The sequence below is a fragment of the Zalophus californianus genome, chromosome 6 (assembly GCF_009762305.2).
Source record: "Zalophus californianus isolate mZalCal1 chromosome 6, mZalCal1.pri.v2, whole genome shotgun sequence".
Classification (NCBI taxonomy): Eukaryota; Metazoa; Chordata; class Mammalia; order Carnivora; family Otariidae; genus Zalophus; species Zalophus californianus.
In genome coordinates, this window is record NC_045600.1 from 108,913,187 (window position 1) to 108,934,590 (window position 21,404).

Consider the following 21,404-nt stretch of genomic DNA (forward strand, 5'->3'; position numbering starts at 1 on the left):
TAATTATCTAGCAAGTACATACACAGCTTACTATCAAGAGTCCATTTGTCACTCTGACTTAGCAAGGAGGAATAGGTGAAGTCTGAATCTGGGACAGTTTTCTGGATGTTGTGATTTAAGGGCTGCAAGAAGATCATGCCTGATCATATAGGATTATTCCATTAACCTGCAGCATCTGAAATTCTCACTGGTAAGGTAAAGGCACAGCGTCTCCAAAAATTTTGCATTAAAATATAGTTATTGTCCTATGAGAGGAGATGGAAATGGGAGAGACCAATGGACCAATTGGACTATGTACCAATGCAATCTTGTTACCACATTAACCAGGTATCATTTCTGGATGGAGGTTTAAAGTCCTCAGAACAAGATAACACATAGGCACCATTTTCTCTGAGCATTTATACTACACTCCTATAGTCTATATATTGTCTTTCAAATCTTATGGGTATAATCAGTACATTTTAGAATTTGTATTTCAAACCTAAGATTGATCAGAAAGCCAAATTGAATTTGACTTTAAAATATTTAACCAAAGGAAAGAGCTCAGTGTGTTTTAAGATTGCTTAGTTTCAATTTTATTTTATTTTCCTCATTCTATAAAAAGTGATTTCAATATTTTAATATTTTAAGTTTTTTATAATATCTCTACCAAATGTTCACAAGAAGGAAGAGCCAAATTCACTTATATTCATACCACTTCAAGGTAATTATTACCATTTTTGTATATTCTCTGCACTTCTTTGTATGTAGGCCTTTGTCTTAACATAGTTGAAATGATACTTACACAACATTGTAATACTTATATACTATACTTAGCTGTTCACCAAACCTTTTCACATAAATTTTATAAAATGTATAAAATGTTTATATGTTGTATAAAATATATAAGATGCTTAGATGCTAAAGAAAAAGTAAAAAGTACCCATAACCTTTGTTAAATAATATTTTGATATGTTTTTTCAATCTTTTTGTTGTTGTAGAGACACATTTTTTAAACAAGTTGGGATCATACTGTATGGTCAATTTATATTCTTTTTTCATCTAAACTATCTTGATTATTTCCCCTTGTTATTGTGGGATAATAAAATAGTTATTGACTATTTTAATGACTAGTATGCTTAGTAAGAATATGCCATGGTACATGTAATACTTGCAGCCTTTCTCTTTAGTTGGCTACTTAGGTCATTTCCAGTTTTTTTGCTTTTATACGTAATGGTATAGATATTCATAGTTCATCGTTTGCTATTTTAATTATAGTCTAGGAGTAGTTTCCTAGGAAATAAACTGCCGTGAAAAATAATATAAATTGATCTATTTTGCTAAACTGCTTTCCAAAAAGGTTGAACCTACTTGTGCCTCCAGGAAGGGTGCTCTTGTCACCCCACTCTTGCTGTCATGGAACATTGTTTTTTTAATCTGTTGTTTACAAAGGATCTCATTTGCTTTCTATAACCATCAGTGAGGCCACATACACTTTTCATATGCTTCTAATCATCATAAAATCTTGATCTTATTTCCCCTTTTTCTAATGTGATTAGTGGGTTCTTTAAATATTCATGTGAACTTTTCTATATATAGTAAGGATAATGATACTTTGCTGCATTTGTTAAAGATTTTCTTCAGTTTGGTTGTCTTTCATTTTACTTATGATTTGTTAGTTTTAGTAGTTTTTAGTTCTATTTACCGAATTTACAGACTTTATTTTTATTTTTTTTCTTCTTTTATGCTTAGAAAGTCATTGCCACGTGATGATCGGCTATTCATCTGTATTTTCTCTAGTAGTTTTATTAGGGTTGTGTTTTTTTTTTACATTCAGCTCTTTAGGCCAGCCAGATTGATTTATATTTTGGTAAATGGTACAAGGTCAGGGTATAATTTCAGATTTTTCCTTTCACATGTATTGAATGATCTTTTTTCCCCAATGATTCATGATGCAGTCTTTATCGTTACGTTAAGCCATTTTGAATAGCAGAGTATGTTTCTGGCCTCTATTCTTGTTCATTGATCAGTCTGTCAATTCTTATGCTGGTCGCACATTGTTACAGTTATCACCCATCTTTAATGAGGTCCTGTATAAACCTTCCTTTCATTAAGTGAAAATAATTCTATTTGAATGGGGAGGGGAACCTACCCTTGGAGAAAAAAATACAAGTCAAGAGCTTATCTGTAGCCTAGGTTTCTTAGCCCTTATGGTTCCTAAATCCTTAAACTGTTTTGAAACTACACCACACACATGGTTTTGTAGGTTTTAGCTTCTGCTGTGCCTATCTGACGCTTGTTGGTTTATTTTAGAACTCCAGAGAGGAGCTTCTCTCTCAACACATAGACCATGATGCAACAATACAGTATTCTATGCAATGTAATATTATTGTACTTCCCATACAGAAAATTACTAAAACACTAATACCAAACATTTAAAAGTTTTGCTTAGAACCTTAAAGGGGTAATCCATTAATGAATTATGTCAGAAATTTGTGGTTAAATGTGCAATTTTAATTCATTAAAAAAACACACCTTGTTCTCAAGAATTATATTTTAACATGAAGGATATGAAAAACAATTGCAAGCTGTGTTTATACTTTAAGTTACCTAGTTACAACTCGCTCCTTAAGCACATACTTTAGCCATCACATGGTATAGGTATTAGACCACATCTTGACTTTGGAGAGAGAGATGAGTATGTAATTAACTTGAATGTTAATACAAACATTTAAGAAAATTTCACGATTAATATTTTAGGATGAACCTGTAGTAACATTATCTTCGTGTATTTAAATTGTAAAAAATTTGAATGTATGAAACAGGGTTATGAAACAGGACATCTATAGCTATGAGCAAAAGTTACACATAAAAAGTCAATCCTTAAAAGATAATCTACGACATTGCATTGCTGTTAACAAATACTGAGAGTGAAAAAAACCTTCATTTTGTTTTTCATATCTGATTTAGTACTAGTTTTTTTAAATAATTAGGAAAACAGTATAATACAGAAGCTTGAAAGTTGCAGATAAGCCTATAATATGCCCCAGAGGTAAAACAGTAAAGAGTGGTGTTCAGAATATACTTGTAAGTGTCCAGACATGGTTATTTATTTTGTTTCTCTATTTTATAGGTGTACCTTTATCTACACAGTGGGGACCTCAAGGCTATTTCTACCCAATCCAGATTGCACAGTATGGGTTAAGTCATTACAGCAAGAATCTAACTGAGAAACCCCCTCACGTAGAGGTGTATGAAACAGCAGAAGACAGGGACAGAAACAGCAAGCCTAATGACTGGACCGTGCCAAAGGGGTGCTTTATGGCTAGTGTGGCTGATAAGTCTAGATTCACCAATGTTAAACAGTTCATTGCTCCAGGTAAGTGATGTATTATTATATGTGCCTGTTAATTTTATGTTGATTTATGGCACCTGATACTCCCTTAAAATTGTTTTTATGGTTTTAAAAAGCACATTAGCAGACCCTTTATATCTATATAAAGAAACAAATGGTGTCACTCAAGTGAAATCCCTAGAAAAAGAACAGCTAAAAATTCAAGGTTATAAAAAAAAAAATACTTAAAAAGCCAAACCATAGATTGAATATTAAGATCTCCTTCCAGGGATCTGTGTCCCACAGGAATGATGCTCCTTAGTTCATTTTAGTATTTCAGTACAGTATTTAATTCTTTAACTTTTAAACTATTTTTCTTTAAGGTAGAAATTCTTTATAGAGCATGCCATCCTTTCCTTTGCCTTTTTTTTTTTACCAGCAGCTTTTTATTTTTTCAAGATACTATAGCATTAGCAACCAGGCCTGCTTCTCATATTGAGTTTTGTTAATGCAGTAGATTGTCTCAAACTTCATATAAAACCATTTTATTAATAAAATCATTTATAAAATCAAATTAACTTTATGCAACATTTCCCCTTTTAGTAAGACAGTCTCATTAATTAGCTTGTAATATATTTTTCTCCACTAATCAATATCCATGAGAATTAATGAGTCCATTACTTAAAAAGACAATGAAATAATTTTAGTTAGCACCTCAGGCTTAATTCTCTATGGGGAAATGTTGTCAAGAACAGAACTCCTTCCTCCCCACCCCCAACCTTTCAGTCGGTAAATAAAACGAGAGAAAAGGTTATAAGACCTCTTCTGTATTCTCTCCTTGTCCTTTATTGATGACCGTATAATTCACAGACCTTGAAAGCCACAATACAAATCTACTCATTCTAGATGGCCTTAAGTAATAGATTTATGAGTGCTTAATGCAGTGCAAATAATGGGTGACCTTTAGTTTTTATTCTGTGACTGGAACTTCTTTTCTCCTATGGTATTCTGTGATATTCCAGTACATAGAGCATCTTTGCTTGATTGGTGAGAAAGTATGCGGAGATGTTTAAGAATATGTAGCTTGCGATACCTAAGAGATTATTGTAGCAGAACATGATTAGACTTTGCCAAAGGACATTTGTTTGTACCCAAGGAGCTTATTTTTGCACTAATCAATAATGTTGTCTGGATTAGGGTAGAAAACAGCAGTCCTAATCTTGATCTCCTCAAATGCTGGCAAGTTTTCTAGAACAGTTCTTTGAACTCTATCCTATTTAAAGCAATAGATTTCATTGTGCACTTCTGGATGCCCTGGGTAATACAAAAGATAAGTCTCCTCATACTACGTGAGGGACCCTCACTTTACCTCTTCATTCTGCAGCCCATGGAGATAAAACCACTGCATCTACAACTGCTATTGGTGGGAGTGTGCTAACTGGGAATGGGGTGCTTGTTTTGATATCTTGGGCATGCCTAGAGGTGCATTTGATCCAAATGTTTGAGGGCAAGTGGGTTGGAATTACATGGGAGTTGTTGCTCAGAGCAGGAGAACGGAATCAAAGAGGTGAGACTGTTGTATTGAAGACAGGTATGGGGAGATGAGGCTTTTCAGAGGATGTAGACTTCATGGGAGATAAATTCAGAGAATCGCTGTTGAGAAGAAATTGGAACTGTATATAAAAGCATAGGCCTCAATGAAGTGTCTCTGGAGGACCAGGGGCCAAATGCTGTTGGCCTTTTATTTTTTCTTTTTGGATCTTGAATTGTTTTCCCTGAAAGGAAATTAAGTTGTCTAGAAGAAAGAACCAGAACATGGGTCTGCATATTTTTATTCTTTTGTTTGTTGAATAATGTTTTGTTCCTCTGCCTAATTTTAAAATTGAATGAACTGAAACTTTATACCTGTCGTACTCTATTAAATTAAATTAGCTTTCCCTTTCCGGAAGCGCTCTCTCCACTTCATTTCCATGACCTCACTTTCTCCCCTGTCTCTGTGTAGCCATTCTTTCTCAGACATCTTGTGAGTTCTCTTCTTTTGCCTGGCCCTTATCGCTTGGTATTCCTCAAGGTTCTGAGTAGGGAGGACTTCTCACTGCATCCAGTAAACCTGTTGATTAAAATGAATGAATATTAATGGTTTGTGTTACAGGTGAAAACACTGATTTATGAGACTGTCCTTAAATGTTTATCATCCTTTGTTGCCTAAAGGGACATATACACTACCACATATGCCAAGAATAAACACTTGTAGTGACTCCCAGGTTTAACTGCTCAGAGAGAAAAGGAGTCATGGATTTCAAAAAATGGAAAACCCAAAACTTTCTACTAAGAGATTTAAAGCAGGGGTCTCCAGATAGCATAATACCTTCAGCAGAGCTCAGACCTTGCCTGCTACATTTCCAAAGCGGTTGCCACAACCACACTCACATCCCGTTTGCTACCATTTGGATCCTTCTGAGCGATGCTGACTACTTTAACTACTCTGTATATCTAGAAAATGGAAATTAAAAGACTTACAAGATTGTTGTGAAGACTACGATTGTCTGCCGGTTGATTCGTGTCGGGGATTGGGACTTTGTCTCTCCTGTGTGGCTCAGTAACCCCCTCTGGTGGTGATGGGGTTTTAGGAAAATAGTTTTTTTGAAAGGTTATATCCCATGACATAATTTATTACTGAGTTCTTTGAACTAATCTGTTATAGTGAAACATAAGGTAATTGAGACCATATCATTTCATAGATTTGTATTCATAAAGTGAATTAGAATGGAATTCTGGGAGGAAAATGGGTTCAGCTTCCTCCCATTTGGACTAATAAATTTGGATCACTGTTACCCAGTTTCATGAGAATGGATGTCATAGTTAGCAATATTGCCTTATTAATGAGGCATTACCCTAAGAATGAAAAAATAAGGAACACTCAAGATAGCCTTCTCTACTGAATGTAATTGAAACTTGAGCGATTCATCAGTCAATTCAGAATCCTGCAGTGTTTCAGAAATGTTGTATTGAGTGTCAGATTCCATTTTACCGTAGATATAGGAAAATGCTAGTTAAGAGATTGCATATTGACATTTTTCCAGATAAAATGGGTTTTTATTAGAAGTATGCTTCTGAAATCACTTTTTAAAAAGTCACTCAAAGCATCATTTGATGTGTAAGTCTATCAAGATGTTCTCATTCCTTATACAACTTCCATGATTGTTCCATCAAATGGAATCATTAAGGGCCTTGGATCAATTATATCCCAACACTGGTAGAGTCCAGTGTTGGGGGACTTGAACAACCAACTCAACATGCTAAGACTCTCCAGGTTAATCACACTGTATACACTATCATCAGTCCACACTTCGTCCTTGCTCCTGGTGACACACTGAAGATTTCCTCAAGAACTCCTCAAAGTGGATGTGATTCTGTGGCTATGTTTAAGAGAAATAACTCTTCCACCGATTATGCTCATGAGAATGCCATATCCAGTATCATTTCTTTTTTACAGTCTTTGAACTTGGGTCCAGGAATCCTGGTTTCTGGTCCCTTCTCTACCACTAATTAGCATTTGGCTTGGGGCAAACCTTTTAACCTTGCAAAACTTCCATATCTTCATCTCTAAAATGGAAGTAGTAATTCCTGCTCTACCAGCCTCAGATTATTGTAAGGATCATACGAGATAACACATGAGAATGTGTTTCGAAAATATGTTTCATAGAGATCAAGGCATATTTACCTTGAAGGTTATATATAAAATATGCACTACCTATTTGTTGTTGTTGTTCTTGCTGCTGCTGCTGCTGATACGTTTTAATATGCTCTGTTTCTTTTCTTGGTAGATCTAGACCAGCAGTATTCAGAAAGTCAGCTTTCTGGGAATCCACCATCATTGTACTATAGATATGCAAGAGAAATTTCCCATTTGGTAATTTGCCAGACAAAACAGCTGTTAACTATTTTATCAGTCTCTGAAAGCCAATGGCTTCAGAATAATAATCATAATCGCTATCAATGTTCACTTTGTTCTAAGCCACTGTCTTTTTTTTAATCCTCCCAATTACCTTGCGAAGTAATATTATCTCTATTCAACATGTGAAGAAACTGAAGTTCAAAGAGCTCTTTCATCTTGAACATCTCAAAGCTAGGAAGTAGAAGAGAAACAATTCAAACAAGGTTTTGTGGGGTTTGGGCTTTTTTTTTTCTTTCCTTTTTTTTTTCTTTTAACTCCAAAGCCTATGCTTCTCCCTCATCCTCCCCCAGTATCCATCACTTCTTGTTGACTACCTGAGCCCATTACTTAATTTTCAGAAATTTTATTCCCAATTCCAGCAAATATCTGAAAACAAACCGATCATTTTCAGCATCATTTAGTAATTAAGAGTGTGTATTGTGGAGGGGTGCCTGGCTGGCTCAGCCGGGAGAGTGTGCAACTCTTGATCTTGGAGTCAGGAGTTCGAGCCCCACATTGGGTATAGAGATTACAAAAAAAGTAAACAAACTTACAAAAAAAAAGTGTGTATTGTGGAGCCAGACTAGGCAACCTAGGTTCAGCATTTTGTATCATAAATTCCCTGTGTCTCAGTTTGTCAGCCGTAAGGTAAGAGTAATAATAGCACTAGTCTTGTAATTGTTCTGAAGATTAAAATAGAGTTAATATGAGGAATAAATGAGTTAATGTGAGTTAATATAATATATAAATTAGGACATAGTAAATACCTACTAAATGTTAATTAAATAAAAAAATTTTAATTCATGTGTAATCTAGCTTCTCACAAAATGTGCTGAGCCAATTTTTTTTTTCTTTTTATAAAATGGATATATTAAAACAGTCATTGATTATTGATCAGCTAGCATTTGATCTAGAAAAGGCAGTTTGATCCACAGTACCTTATCCATTTTCTCTTAACCCTCTAATGTAAATTAGGCCTGATGCTTGAAAGCCATCATAGACTCATCATTTGTTTATGGTTACTTTTGTAAAATAATTGATGATGATGATCATAGGACACGAAATATTGAAGTGTTAATTTTGTGTGGTTAGTGGTTATCAAAGATGAATTGCAATTAACTTTTAATACAAAGAGCTTTTCTTTTAACTAGTCTTTGTTGGTATGTTTTTTCCCCTACAGAAACCAGTGAAGGTGTATCCTTGCAACTGGGGAACACAAAAGATTTTATTATTTCATTTGACCTCAAGTTCTTGACAAATGGAAGTGTGTCCGTGGTTCTAGAGACCACAGAAAAGAATCAGCTCTTCACTGTACATTATGTCTCAAATTCCCAACTAATTGCTTTTAAAGAAAGAGACATATACTATGGCATTGGGCCTAGAACTTCATGGAGCACGGTTACAAGGGACCTGGTCACTGACCTCAGGAAAGGAGTGGGTCTTTCCAACACAAAAGCTGTCAAGCCAACCAAAATAATGCCCAAAAGGGTGGTTAGGTTGATTGCAAAAGGGAAAGGATTCCTCGACAACATTACCATCTCCACCACAGCCCACATGGCCGCATTCTTTGCTGCCAGTGATTGGCTGGTAAGGAACCAGGATGAGAAAGGTGGCTGGCCAATTATGGTGACCCGTAAGTTAGGAGAGGGGTTCAAGTCTTTAGAGCCAGGGTGGTACTCTGCCATGGCCCAAGGGCAAGCCATTTCTACATTAGTCAGGGCCTATCTGTTGACAAAAGACCATTTATTCCTCAGTTCAGCTTTAAGGGCAACAGCCCCTTACAAGTTTCTGTCAGAGCAGCATGGAGTTAAGGCTGTGTTTATGAATAAACATGACTGGTATGAAGAATATCCAACCACACCTAGCTCTTTCGTTTTAAATGGCTTTATGTATTCTTTAATTGGGCTGTATGACTTAAAAGAAACTGCAGGGGAAAAACTTGGGAAAGAAGCAAGGTCCTTGTACGAGCGAGGCATGGAATCTCTTAAAGCCATGCTCCCCTTGTATGACACTGGCTCAGGGACCATCTATGACCTCCGCCACTTCATGCTTGGCATTGCCCCCAACCTGGCCCGCTGGGACTACCACACCACTCACATCAATCAGCTGCAGCTACTCAGCACCATCGATGAGTCCCCAATCTTCAAAGAATTTGTCAAGAGGTGGAAAAGCTACCTTAAAGGCAGCAGGGCAAAGCACAACTAGAGCTCAGAACCAAAATCATCTTTCAGCCTCTGCCGTACACAAAAACCATGGGCCCTATCTCAGCAGAGCTTAGGCACATTTTAAAAGGTGGTATACTAGGTTTTTGTGGATTACATCGAAGTGATAAACCAGTCTTCTGAGATAATTGCATTCTGTGGGTTGGGTGTTTCGAAACATAGGTGGCATTCGGAGCAGAAAAGTGTTTAGTCGATGGCTGAACAGGGATGTTTAACTTTGTCTTGCTTATTAAATAACGTCTACAGTTCCACAGATGGTCCAGTCCCTCTGGGTCTGGCGAAGACACTGGTAAGTAGCTGCTACTGGCCAACTGTCCGGCACGTACCTGAAAACTTAGTATGGGTCTCTTTTAAAATGTGATGATTTATGTTTATGTTGGAAACAAACTTTAAAAAAATAATGTGCTGTAATACAGTAAATGTGTACTCGCAGCCTGAATAGTGGACTGTGTGCAACTTTTTAAAATGATGTTTCTTTTCTACAGATTAATTTCTTGGCGAACTTTGTGTTGCATTTCTTGAATTTGTTACATATGGAGAATATTTTGAATGTACGGTTTTCTTGAAATGTGTAAATTAACACAACCAGTGTTCAGGCTTCACAGTTATATAACGTAAGCACAACTAAAACAAAACTTGTTGACTGCACAAGAAATCACAAAAATGTTATGTTTTATGAAACTTGATCTACAATCAGTAAAGATTTGATAATCAATGGATCCCTCCCCACCCCCGCTGTGATGGTTTCTTTTTGTCACTGTCTAGAATTCTGTATTTCATTTCAGACTATACTTGAGAGTTTTGTCTATTTTGGGGGACATTTTTGGGACGTTGTGGACATTTTATTGGAGAAAGGGGCTAATCCATTCCCACTACCCTTTCAGGATTTTTTTTTTCCCTCTTTAAAGAAAAATACTATGTCAGATATTACACACAAGAATCATGGCAGGTTTTTTCCCTACTTTTGGATCATTCTTGGTCATCAACTTTCCAGACCATTGACTCTGCACATGAGTGTTTTTCCTTTGCAATTTTAATTTTAAATTATTTCAGCTCTTGGATAGAAGTGATTGATGCTACTGCATTTGCTGTATGTGTGTAACCAGACCTTTATTTGGGTTTTCTATCCCACTATACCTTACCTCACATAAATAGGTTTCACAACCCTTGTACCCTGGGCAGTGTCTGCGGTAGGGCTTCAGGCATTATCAGAATCAAGCGAGGTTGATTTTGTTGTTTTTGTTGAATGTATGACAGTACACTAAATGAGTACTGTAACTTACACAGATTGAAATATGAGACCCCACACTTTCAGGAGACTGAGTCTGACAAACACGTCACAGTTTGTGACCTGTATTAAATGCACATCAAGAGCCACGTGGGCACTTGCCTACATACTGCATCTTAAATCGAACTCAGCCTACTGACACTACTTAGAAACCAGAAACTATATACACATCTATGAATAGAATAAACATGCAAAATATATATGTTAGTGGCAAAGGGAGCAGGAGCAGAGAGGACAATATAGATGTACACTGAAGACAGTAGTAAACCGGCCGTGGAAAAGGAAGCTTAAAATCCCAAGTTACATGACCACAGCTCTCTTCCTCCCACAACACAACAGTTGTGGGTTATTAAGCTTCCCCCTGGCTTTTGACCTTTGTCGTTCTTAGACATGATTAGATGTCTCCACAAGAATATCTGGACTCCTTTTTTTATTTCAGTGCCCCAACATAAACTTTCTCCAATTGGGAAACCCTTTGCCCTTCATCTTGGTTGTTATTACCGAGAGCGGTCCAGACTTCTGCCTTGTGTTTGCATACTGGTCCTTCAGACTAAGGGATTCCATGAAAACAGCATGGTACTGCTTCCGCGACAAATATCAGTGCCTTAACAATGTGGCTGTCCTTTTCCACTGAAAAAGGAAAGACATTTTGATCTAGAAATGGCATTGCTGTTTCACTGCTGTTGGTTTCACACTGCCTTCCACGTTGCAACAGCAACTTGATTTTTCTTGTGATCCCAGAATTTTCTAAGAGGATGAGTTGAACCTGTGGCAGCTCTGCCAGCGTGGTTCTCCGGCTTTCGGGTGCCTCCGAATCACCTGGGAGCTTCCTGAGCGACAGATGCCGACAGTCACTAAGTCTGCCTGGGAAGCAGGATAGTCTGCATATTTAACAAGCATTCAGATCTTTCTGGTGCAGGTGATCTGCAGGGCAGACGTGGAGGAGCACTGCCCAAGACCATCAATTGCATTTTTGTTCCAAAACACCTACAGCGTTCTTTATAGGTTTTTAAATCATGTAAAATGTTTACTTATTCTGAGCTTAGAGAGAATGGGGAAGGTATTTTAAAGTTTTATTTTGTTTTGTTTCTTTAAATTTTTCTTTGTTTCCAGATAATGAGTATTCGTTTTTTACACTTGAGTTAGCTTTGATGTTAAATTAAATCTGTTGCCACTTCGGTTGTAAAACCAGCCAAAAGTTTCCAGATAAAGGTCAAGTTTGACCCTTTGGGATTGTTGTACATAAAGGCTTCATCCAAAAAGCATCCAGTGTACGTGAGCAGATACAGAAATGGCCCGAGCCCAGCTCCAGACGTGGCAGTCCTTTCCTTCGCCCGGCGCGGACTCTGGCCGCAAGCTGCTGTCCTCTTCCTCGTTGCAATTGTTGTTCTTGTTCCTCCTCCATTGTACATGTGGGTTAGAGACCATGTGTCAAATATGCAATAAAGTGTTTACTGGATGCCCTTCTGAAGGGTGGTCCTTTGTAAAGCTGTACAGACTTTGGGGTTTAAGCACAATGTGCACATGTTAGTTTTCTATACAGCAAAACTTGATTTTTTGCAGATGGAAAGGTATTTTGTTTCTATACAAAGTAAATGGATTGTTTGTGCTTCATGTAAAGCTGCTTTATAAAATTGTAAAATAAAGTTTTTATCTTAAAAAGGAATATACCTGGATATTTGTTCCTTCTCTAATCTCAGATTTTTTTTTTGTGCCCAGCAAGTGGATTTCTGACCATTTTCTGTTCAACCGGTGACAACTAGTCAGGCGACAGATGTTCACGAGAGGTGTATGAGGTCCTGTAAGACAAAGTGGGGAAGAAACTGTCACGTGGGCCTCACCCCGGGAGGTGTAAGGTACATGGGGACACGGTGTCCACAGAACAGTTTCGGAAAGATAAAATGCCAAATCGTGTGGTCAGTCAGGGAAGGTATTGTAGAGGAGACAGAGCCTAAGTGGGGCCCTCAGGCCCGGGGACCAGGTAGAAGAAGAGGAGGGGTAACAGGAGCAAAAACAGCGCATGGCAGCTGTGAGGGTGCCCTTTCCAGGCTCATTCAGACTGGTCACCATTTTTGTCTGATTCTGATTTATTTGGAAGTTTGTCCTTCCTGGATTTTCTATACTTGTCTCTTCTCCAGATCAACAAGCATTGTTTCATCCTTTTCCCCCTCTTCTTCTCCGAGAGTAATGATATAGGCTCCCCAAATGCATATAAAACCAGAGACCAGTCTGGGTTTATGTTGTGTTTCCTTGCCCATCATTTTTGGGGTTATAGGCATTCTGCACCGTTTGTATAATGGAATTTCAATGGGTCACCAGTCAACTTCTTCTAGCTGATGTGTGCACATATTTTGTCAACATCCTTGGTGTCTCTTTTTTGTCTCTCCTCAGTCGGGAAACAGCCATAGGTTGCAAGCAGTTCTGGGTCTGGATGAGGTCTCAGTCTGCTCTTTGATTTTGCTGTTTATAACCAAACCGTTAACACACTGGCCATTCCGCTGTAGCACACGAAACCTCAGATATTTGCCTCCCCGTTGCCCTTGAGACGGGACAGACCCTCCCTGGCACGGAGGACTTATTCCACAGTCTGATGAGCTCTTCTTTCCTGAGAATGCCTCCTCCCCGCAGGGCCCTGACAGCAGATGTGTGCCCTGTGACCCTGCCGCCTCTAGCAGGACCATGGGACGAGGGGTGAGTCCCTCACTCAAGCTGGGCCAGTGAGTCTCTTCCCCAGGAATCCAAAATTGGGATAGATTAGAAAACTGAAGCAGATACACTGTGAAAAGCAGAGATGAAAACAATCTTGACAGAGCTCCAGGCCCTGGATCCAGTGCATTTCTGAGGCCAGCTGCGTCCCTCCAGTGTCGCGAGCTACCACTGTATCAGGATGCATTCCTTATGTGTGCTTAAGTTGGCTGGATTTGATTTCCGTTACTTAGAATAACAAGCCCTGATTAATAACACAATGTCTGCGTTACAGAGAAATGTATAATGTAAATCCTACATTACATGCATTTTCCTCCAGTCTGGACCACTGTATTTCCTAGGGCTGCCATAACAAAATACCACAGACTAAGGGGCTTAAGTAACAAATTTATTTTCTCACGTCTCTGGAGCCTAAATCCAAAATCAAGGTGTCAATACGTTTGGTTTCTTTCTTTTTTTTTTTTTTAAGATTTTATTTATTTGAGAGAGAGAGAGAGAATGAGAGAGAGCACGAGAGGGAAGAGGGTCAGAGGGAGAAGCAGACTCCCCGCTGAGCAGGGAGCCCGATGCGGGACTACGATCCCGGGACCCCAGGATCATGACCTGAGCCGAAGGCAGTCGCTTAACCAACTGAGCCACCCAGGCGCCCAATACGTTTGGTTTCTTCCGAAGCCTCTTGGCTTGTAGACGGCTGCCTTGCTTTGTCCTTACATGGATTCGCCCCTCTGTGTGTTGTCTGTGTCCTAGTCTCTTCTTATACAGACACCCGTCATATTGAATTCAGCCCCATTCATATGACCTCATTTCACCTTAATTACCTTTTCAAAGGTCCTATCTCCAAACACAGTCACAACCTGAAGTCCCAGAGGTTAGGACTTCAACATGGATTTTAGGGGAAGTACACAATCAGCTCATAACAACCACTCTTCACTCTTAAGTGCAGAGAAATAGAATGAGCCAGGGATGCCATTTAATTAGTTGATAACCAGCCAAGGCCAAAACTCTGAGAACTTCAGGGAACATTAGGTGGACAGAAATTTATACTTGAGACTCAGGAGACAGGGCTCCCTGGCTCTCAACTCCTGTCTCGTAATACAGGCCAATAAGAGAGACTAATCAATCTTCAAGTTTTTTATAAACTAATAAAAGGTAACCACTAAACTTAAGCAGTGGTGTTAAAAAAAAAAAAATACACAGACCCCAACGTCAGCTGCTAGATTCTTATTCTTCCTACCCTGTGCCATTCCCATTAGCCCATTCTGAATACAGAACCCTGAGGTATTAAAAACATAGGTATAGAGTGTATCAAAATTGCAAGTTGTAGTGAGATTTGTTTAATGACAACTTTTAAAAAATCTCAAATCTGCATTATTGTAACTGTTAAAAATAGTTAACAATATGGGGATAAAATACTGCTTTTCATTATACCAACCAACCAAAGATGTCAAATTGAAAATGGATGTGAATTTAAATGTTGTATTGGTGACGAATTTGAATGTTTGCTGCTCACTTTCTGGTGAAAAGAGCTACATTTGCCATCTGGTGAGCACGACTGGTAACGTGTGTGTGTGTGTGTGTGCGTGCGCGCTGCATTTCCTGAATGTTAAGTAGCAGCAACACTGTAATTTTGCTAATCCTTTTCCAGGAGGAGGATTTTGGGAAATGGCAGGGCTGCAAAGCACACCAAGGAGGAGCCGTAGCAAAGAGAACGGCAAAGGGGGAGAAAAAAAGACCTGTGAAGGCTCAGAAATCGAGCAGCCCAGGAACTGATGGCAGACACACGGTTGAGGTTGGATATTATGGGGCAACCCCACGCTCGTGGCAACTGAGCTCACCGCCCCTGCCCCAGCAGAGCTGGTACTTTCTTGGGGTTCTGCTCTGTTCTCATCTGCACCTCGTGGAAACACTGAGATAAGAAGGGCTGCTCCGTTTCAGTTTAGAAAATCTAGTAAAGAGCGTTAATCTCTTTGGGGACTAGAAGAAGGAAATAAACCCCCGGGGCCAGGTGGGAGTAGGGATGTCTTGGCAAATGTGCATGCTTTTAATTTAATGACTGTTACTTTGTCTTTCCTCTTTAACACCACTGAAATGAAATCTCTGTAATTCAATTGGAGTGGAAGGCCCCAAAGTAATTCTCAAATCCCATCAATGGTGTGACAAGGTAATCAGGAGGAGAGTGTATCTTCTCAACTCCTGCAGGCAACAGCAAGAGGCACCATCTCCATCTGGAAGTACCCAACAGAAGATATTACCCCGGCAACTGCCTGTGCCCTTGAATGAATATTCTGAGTTCTTAGTATCTGGGTACAGCAATCTATGGTTTTGATTGGTCTTTCTTGATGATCTTTGCTTAGGGATAAGGATAGGGAGGGAACAAGCACCATTGTAGGTGCTCCCCAGACTCTCACAGCTTACCATGAGTGAAAGACTTCTCTGGCAGGGGGTAGGGGGGTGGTGAGAAAACAGGATGCTCTTTGAGTAACTTGCTCAAGGTCATGCAGTTCTTTTCACTAAACGCTTCCTGAACACCTTCCTGCCAGTCCTGTGTTACCTGCCAACAAGAAACGTTGAGAAGATCCCATTCCTGCCTTGAGTCGCAGCCTGGAATGCTCTTCCTCTGGTAGGCTTGGGGTAACCTTCCCTTTCCAAAATCAAAGACCAAGCAATAGTGACCATACTAACAGCTAAAGTGGCCAAGTGCCCACAGGCTTTTGCAAAAGGACTCCACATGCCTTCTTTCTAATTCCTTTGACAATCTTGGGAAGAGGTATTAAGTAAACCGTAGAGCTGATGAAACAAACTTGAAGAACTTAAGCAACTTGCTAGAGGTCCTTCAGTTAATTTGACAAACCAAGGTCTAGAAGCCAGGTTCAGTGTTCTGAACCACTGTCCTCAGGCCATGACCATCTCCGCTCGCTCGTGGCTCCACCCCAGCGGCCCTGCACAGTATGCTCAACCAGGGCTGCAGCTCTCCCAGGGACGAGAAAGCCCCAGCAGATGAGCAAATTAGCCTGTTCCATCGCGGACTCTACCAGGTCTGCTGAAATTGGTACTTGTTCCATTAAATGATTAGAAGAGTCCAGAAACAGGAGGTTATTTCTCGATCAAGTCTCCTTGGTATGTGCCCCATTTCTTCAGCATCCCTGGACTGTCCGTTTACATTAGATTGTGAATGACCTGGCATTACAGCCCTTCTACCATACCCTCCTGTGTTTACTGTCTTCCCTAATGGACTTGCAAAAGCTGTACCTATTACAGAGTAAGATGCAGTAGAGTGTGTGTGCGTGTGCACGTGCGCATGCACACAGATGCACAGAAGGCACCTGGAAGGAGTCGCAGTGAAGTTTCCAGACACTGCTGGCTGCTGGAGAGGCAATGATGAGTAAGAATAAGTCCCTTCCCTCTACAAGTCTGCGAGTAACAGATTCAGGAGGTACACATTTTTTATTTGCTATGAAAACACAACAAAACATGTTTATGACAAATTCCAAATAGGAGTTTGAATTAATGAGATTCTAAAGAACTTTCCTACATTCCACTTTTTAGAGTCCTTTCCTTATTTTAGCTTATCCTCAGAGCGGTCCTAAGGGGCCAACCGAGTGGTCCTCTCCTTTCAACGCGGGAGCAGGGGCTCGGGGTGTGCTGGTGTTCCGGGGTCCGTGGTCTGTGGCGGAGCTGGACTGAAGCCGGTCTCTTCTGTCTCTTCGCCAAAGCCTGTCGGGGAGCCTAGAAGGGGGCCCCCAGTGTCTGTGCCGCCTGGAGTGGCCCCAGGCAGGGCCTTGCCTTGTCTCCTTCGGCTCTGGGCTCGGCAGCAAGTGGGGCACTTCTCTCCTGGTTTCTGTTTCTCTTTGGTCACCAGCCCTCTATCTCCTCACATCCACCCAAAGGTCTGCCTGTCTGTTGCCTGGCTGCCTTGTTTAAAACTGGGTTTTTATTTAAAGAAGATTAAATTTTTAAAATTTAATTTTTTTTATAGAAAAAATATTCTATCTTAAGATGCCGAGGTGGCATGGTGCGATGCGGTTGGATGGAGGGATAGCCGTGCAGCCCACTGGCTGTGCCGGGGGGCGGGGTGCGGGCAGGACAACTCTGAGGTGGGCTCAGATGGGAGGTCTGAATGTGCTCACAGGGGTCTCCTGAAGACCAGGTTCCCACCTGGGCCTAAGAGCAGTGCCTTTCCCGGGCTGTGCTCCACCTGAGGGCTTCATGGACACCAAGATCCAGCCTCAGGGCATTTGCACAGCCATTCTTCCTGCCTGGAAGTGTTTCCCAGGTTTTCAGGGGCTGGCTGCTTCTCCTCATTCAGACGTCAGCTCCAGTCTCAGGTCCTTGGTGAGGTCTTCTCTGAGCACCCAGCTAAGGCAGCCTCCCAGACGCCCCTGCCACAGTACCCCACTTTATATGTGTGCGTAGCCTTTCTCACCAGCAGAAATGGGCTTGTTCACATGTTGGTTCACCTGTGCACTGCCCCTCTCCCCGCCCCCACTGGAGTGCAGCCTCCTTGATAGGAGGAGCCTGACTCTTTTTGGTCTCTACCTTATTCCTAGCACCTAACACAAAGCCCGGCCCATCGAATGAGCTCCATGAGTGGTGCATGGGTGATTGAACGAATGAATGAATGAAGCTTCAAAGAATTGAGGGGGCTTGGGAACTAGTTTTCTCCTTACAACACTCTGACAGAGTTCCTTACACCCTCCAGCGTTAGCATAGCGTCACCCAGGAGCTTGCTGGAAATGAAGAATCTGAGCTCCACCCAAACCTACTGAATCAGAGTCAGCATTTTACCAATATCCCCAGGCAATTGGTGTGTATATTAAAGCCTGAGAAGTACTGCCTAATGCACTGAGGCTCAGAGTTGCCTGCACATTGGAATCTCCTGGGGAGTCCTACAAAACGCTGGTGTCTGCCCCACCCCTACCCAGCGGGGATTCCGAGCTGATCTGTTCTTGGTGTGGCCTAGTGCCCAGCCGATTTATAATGTGCAGCCGAGATGGAGAACTAGCTGGTGTCTAGTGATCTTTCCTGTTGGCAGGTAAAAAGCAAGCCTGAAGGAATGGTAAGGCTCGAGGAGGGTGGGAAGAAGGGGAAATGGGATTGCTTCCCACCTTGGGTTCAGCTGTCAGCAGGGTGCTTGTTTGCCCTTACTGGTGGTATTCGAGCACCCTACTCTGGGTTCCTAAGGTGCTCTGGGCCCTGTTTTCCTCCGCTTCATGTTGCTCTCTGAAGGGAGCGCTCTGTCTCCCCCATCAGACTAGGGCATGACCCAGGATGGGGACTTAACTCGTCAGACAAGGACCTCCTTAAGCCGTCTCACTTTCTCCATCCCCTAAAACAAACCAGTTCTCCAGAGCGCTCTGCACGAAGTTCTCTGGCAGGTGCTCAGCAGGGAAGGTGGGTCAGGGGGAGCCCCAGCCCTGTGCATGTGAGCATGCCTGTGTGTGCAGATGCGCGCTCCCTGCCGGCCTGCCCACCCCCTTGGGAAATCCAAAGCTCCTCTCAGGCCTGATGGGCCCCACAGATCCTTGGGACAAAAGCTAGAGGGAGGTAGGGTGGACAGAAAACTGAGAGAAACTAGGAAAATCACACTCAGCTGCTGTGTTTTCAATGGAAATGAGTCTTTGCCCATGCTGGAACCACCCAGAATGAATCTGAGGACGGGACTCCTTCCCCTTCCCCCAGTGATGCTTCCAGTTAAAATGTAGACCAGGTAGCACGCTGTTCTCATGTCTGCTCCTTGGTGTAAATGGCTGACCAGATCCTTTGCTGGGAGTGGCTCGCTGGGAAGTAGGGCAGCCAGTGGGTCCTGGGGCCAGGGGTGGAGGCGGATGGGAGAGACCTGCATGTGGGCCACACAGCCCTCCCCCAGTGTCCTCCCTGGCAGACTGCCACCTGCCACAGTTCTTGTCTCCTGCTCCAGCTCTGTGTCCTCCAAAGCAGCCTCTTAATGAGCAGACGAAATCACTAATTCGAGGCTTTCTCTCTGGCTCGCAAAGTGGCTCACTTTGCACCACCACCTCATATCAATGAGCCCAGCCCTCCGGTACCTGCCCCGGCATCTGCCTGAGCTGTAGCACATCCCACAGGGCTTTGCTCGTTTTCATTATTCACTACATTAAACTGGACCGACAGGAAAAGGTGAGTGGAGTTCAGCCCTGAGTCTCTCCTTTGCCAATGGCACAATATTTCTCCAGGGACTGGCAGAGACTCCTGCCCCACTTTGTTGAGCTTCTTGGTGGAGAGAGGGGGGAGAACCTTCAGAGAACTCTACAAAAGCCAGGCACTCTTTCATCAGAAAAATGAGCAGAGAATTTTAGATGCATTGCAGGGTCTTATTGTCCCTCTGCCCACAATTGTTGAGCCTCCAGATGCCGTGAATTACACCCAAAGACCTGGAGAGTGTCCATGAACCCCAAGTGAAAAATCACTTTATATTTAAAAATATAAATTCACAAGTCTTGAGAAACTTGGCAAGCAAAATAATTATAAATGAAGAATTGGGTCAGTGGGTGATAAGGAATGGTGGGGACTCTGGCTAAAATGAAACATTTAAAATCCATTTCAAAATTTAATTATTACTAGATGAGCCAGACAAGATGCATCTTTAGACTACAATTAACTCATGTGTTACCTATGTATTGTAGGATTTATACCTGCCCCCAGCCTCTGATTTGATACTGAGATTTACCTATTACCCAACCCCAATCATTCCTCCTAGAGCATATGTCAGCTCCCCCTCCTTCTTACTTGATAAGAATTTTCTCTTTTCTCTCCCCTTGTGCTGCTCCCAGTTCTTGCAGGGGTCTGCTCGCTCCAAGGCCCAAGTTAAATAGCACCTCAGCCATGAAGTGGCCCTGCCAGCCAGACCTACAGCCCTCCCTGCCTTTAGTTCCTATGGGTGTTCTGAGGGAGCCCACGATGAGCTACACTGTGCTCCCTGAACTCTCCGACTCAGTTGTCAATGGTGGAGGGGGGCATTTTGGCCCCCTAGGGAGCATCTGGCAATGTCTGAAAACATTGATGGTCATGATTTGGGGACGGGGTATCACTGGCATCTAGTGGGTAGAGGTCAGGGATGTTGCTGAACATCCTACGATGCATAGAACAGCCCTCCCCCCACAAATGAACATTATCTGGCCCACCTGTTAATAGTGCCAAGGTTGAGAGACTGTGTCCTGAGCTGGCCCTGAATGAGCTCCTGGAGGGCAGGGCTGTGTCTTGGTTAATGCTTTGCCTCAGGGCCTACGATACAGGGTCTGGCAGGCAGGAGGTCCTCAGTGCATGTGCGTTGATGAGGTGCCTGGCTGAAGGATGGGCATAAGAGAAAGAGCTGGGGCGCCTGGGTGGCTCAGTCGGTTAAGTGTCTGCCTTAAGCGTCTCCCAGGGTCCTGGGATCGAGCCCCGAGTTGGGCTTCCTGCTCAGCGGGGAGCCTGCTTCTCCCTCTCCCTCTATCTCTACCCTAACCCTAACGCCACCACCACCCCCCCGCCGTGCTCTCTCAAATAAATAAATAAAATCTAAAAAAAAAAAAAAAAAGAGCCAGTCTCGGCCCCAGGAGTAGTGCACAGCTGAGTCTGGGAGGCAACCTCACGCCTGCTGGCCCTCCTCCACGCAGACCACTCCACTAAAGCTGGACAGGCTCAGAGGGGCTTCATGAGCTTGGGGAGGGGGCATTAGAATTGTTTATTTAGTTGGGCTCTTTAGGTTTCAAGAACAGAAATGCACCCAGGGCTCCGTAGGAGGTGGACCACTCATTCACTGTGAAGAGACATGAGTGGAAACCCAGGCCTTGGCAACAGCGGGGCACCAGGAAGGGCTAGGTGGGGATCCCAGCCTCTGGCACTGTCCTTTCAGAAGACACAGAGAAAGCCCTGTCACTTCTCCTCCTCCCGCCCCACCCCTGACCTAGGTTCACCCAGACTCTTCTGCTTACCCTTGAC

The 21,404-nt window shown here is 42.1% G+C and overlaps 1 protein-coding gene across 4 annotated transcripts in view; it reads left to right on the forward strand.

Moving 5' to 3' along the window:
* Window positions 1–12,426, forward strand: part of GLCE (glucuronic acid epimerase) — a 115,317-nt gene extending 102,891 nt beyond the window's left edge. For all 4 annotated transcript variants that reach the window (XM_027571128.1, XM_027571126.1, XM_027571125.1 and 1 more), the window contains 2 exons: window positions 3,113–3,358; window positions 8,431–12,426. In XM_027571128.1, the coding sequence (XP_027426929.1) occupies window positions 3,113–3,358; window positions 8,431–9,455 (1,271 nt within the window). In that variant the 3' untranslated portion in view covers window positions 9,456–12,426. The remainder of the gene's footprint in view (window positions 1–3,112; window positions 3,359–8,430) is intronic.
* Window positions 12,427–21,404: the final 8,978 nt, after the last annotated feature.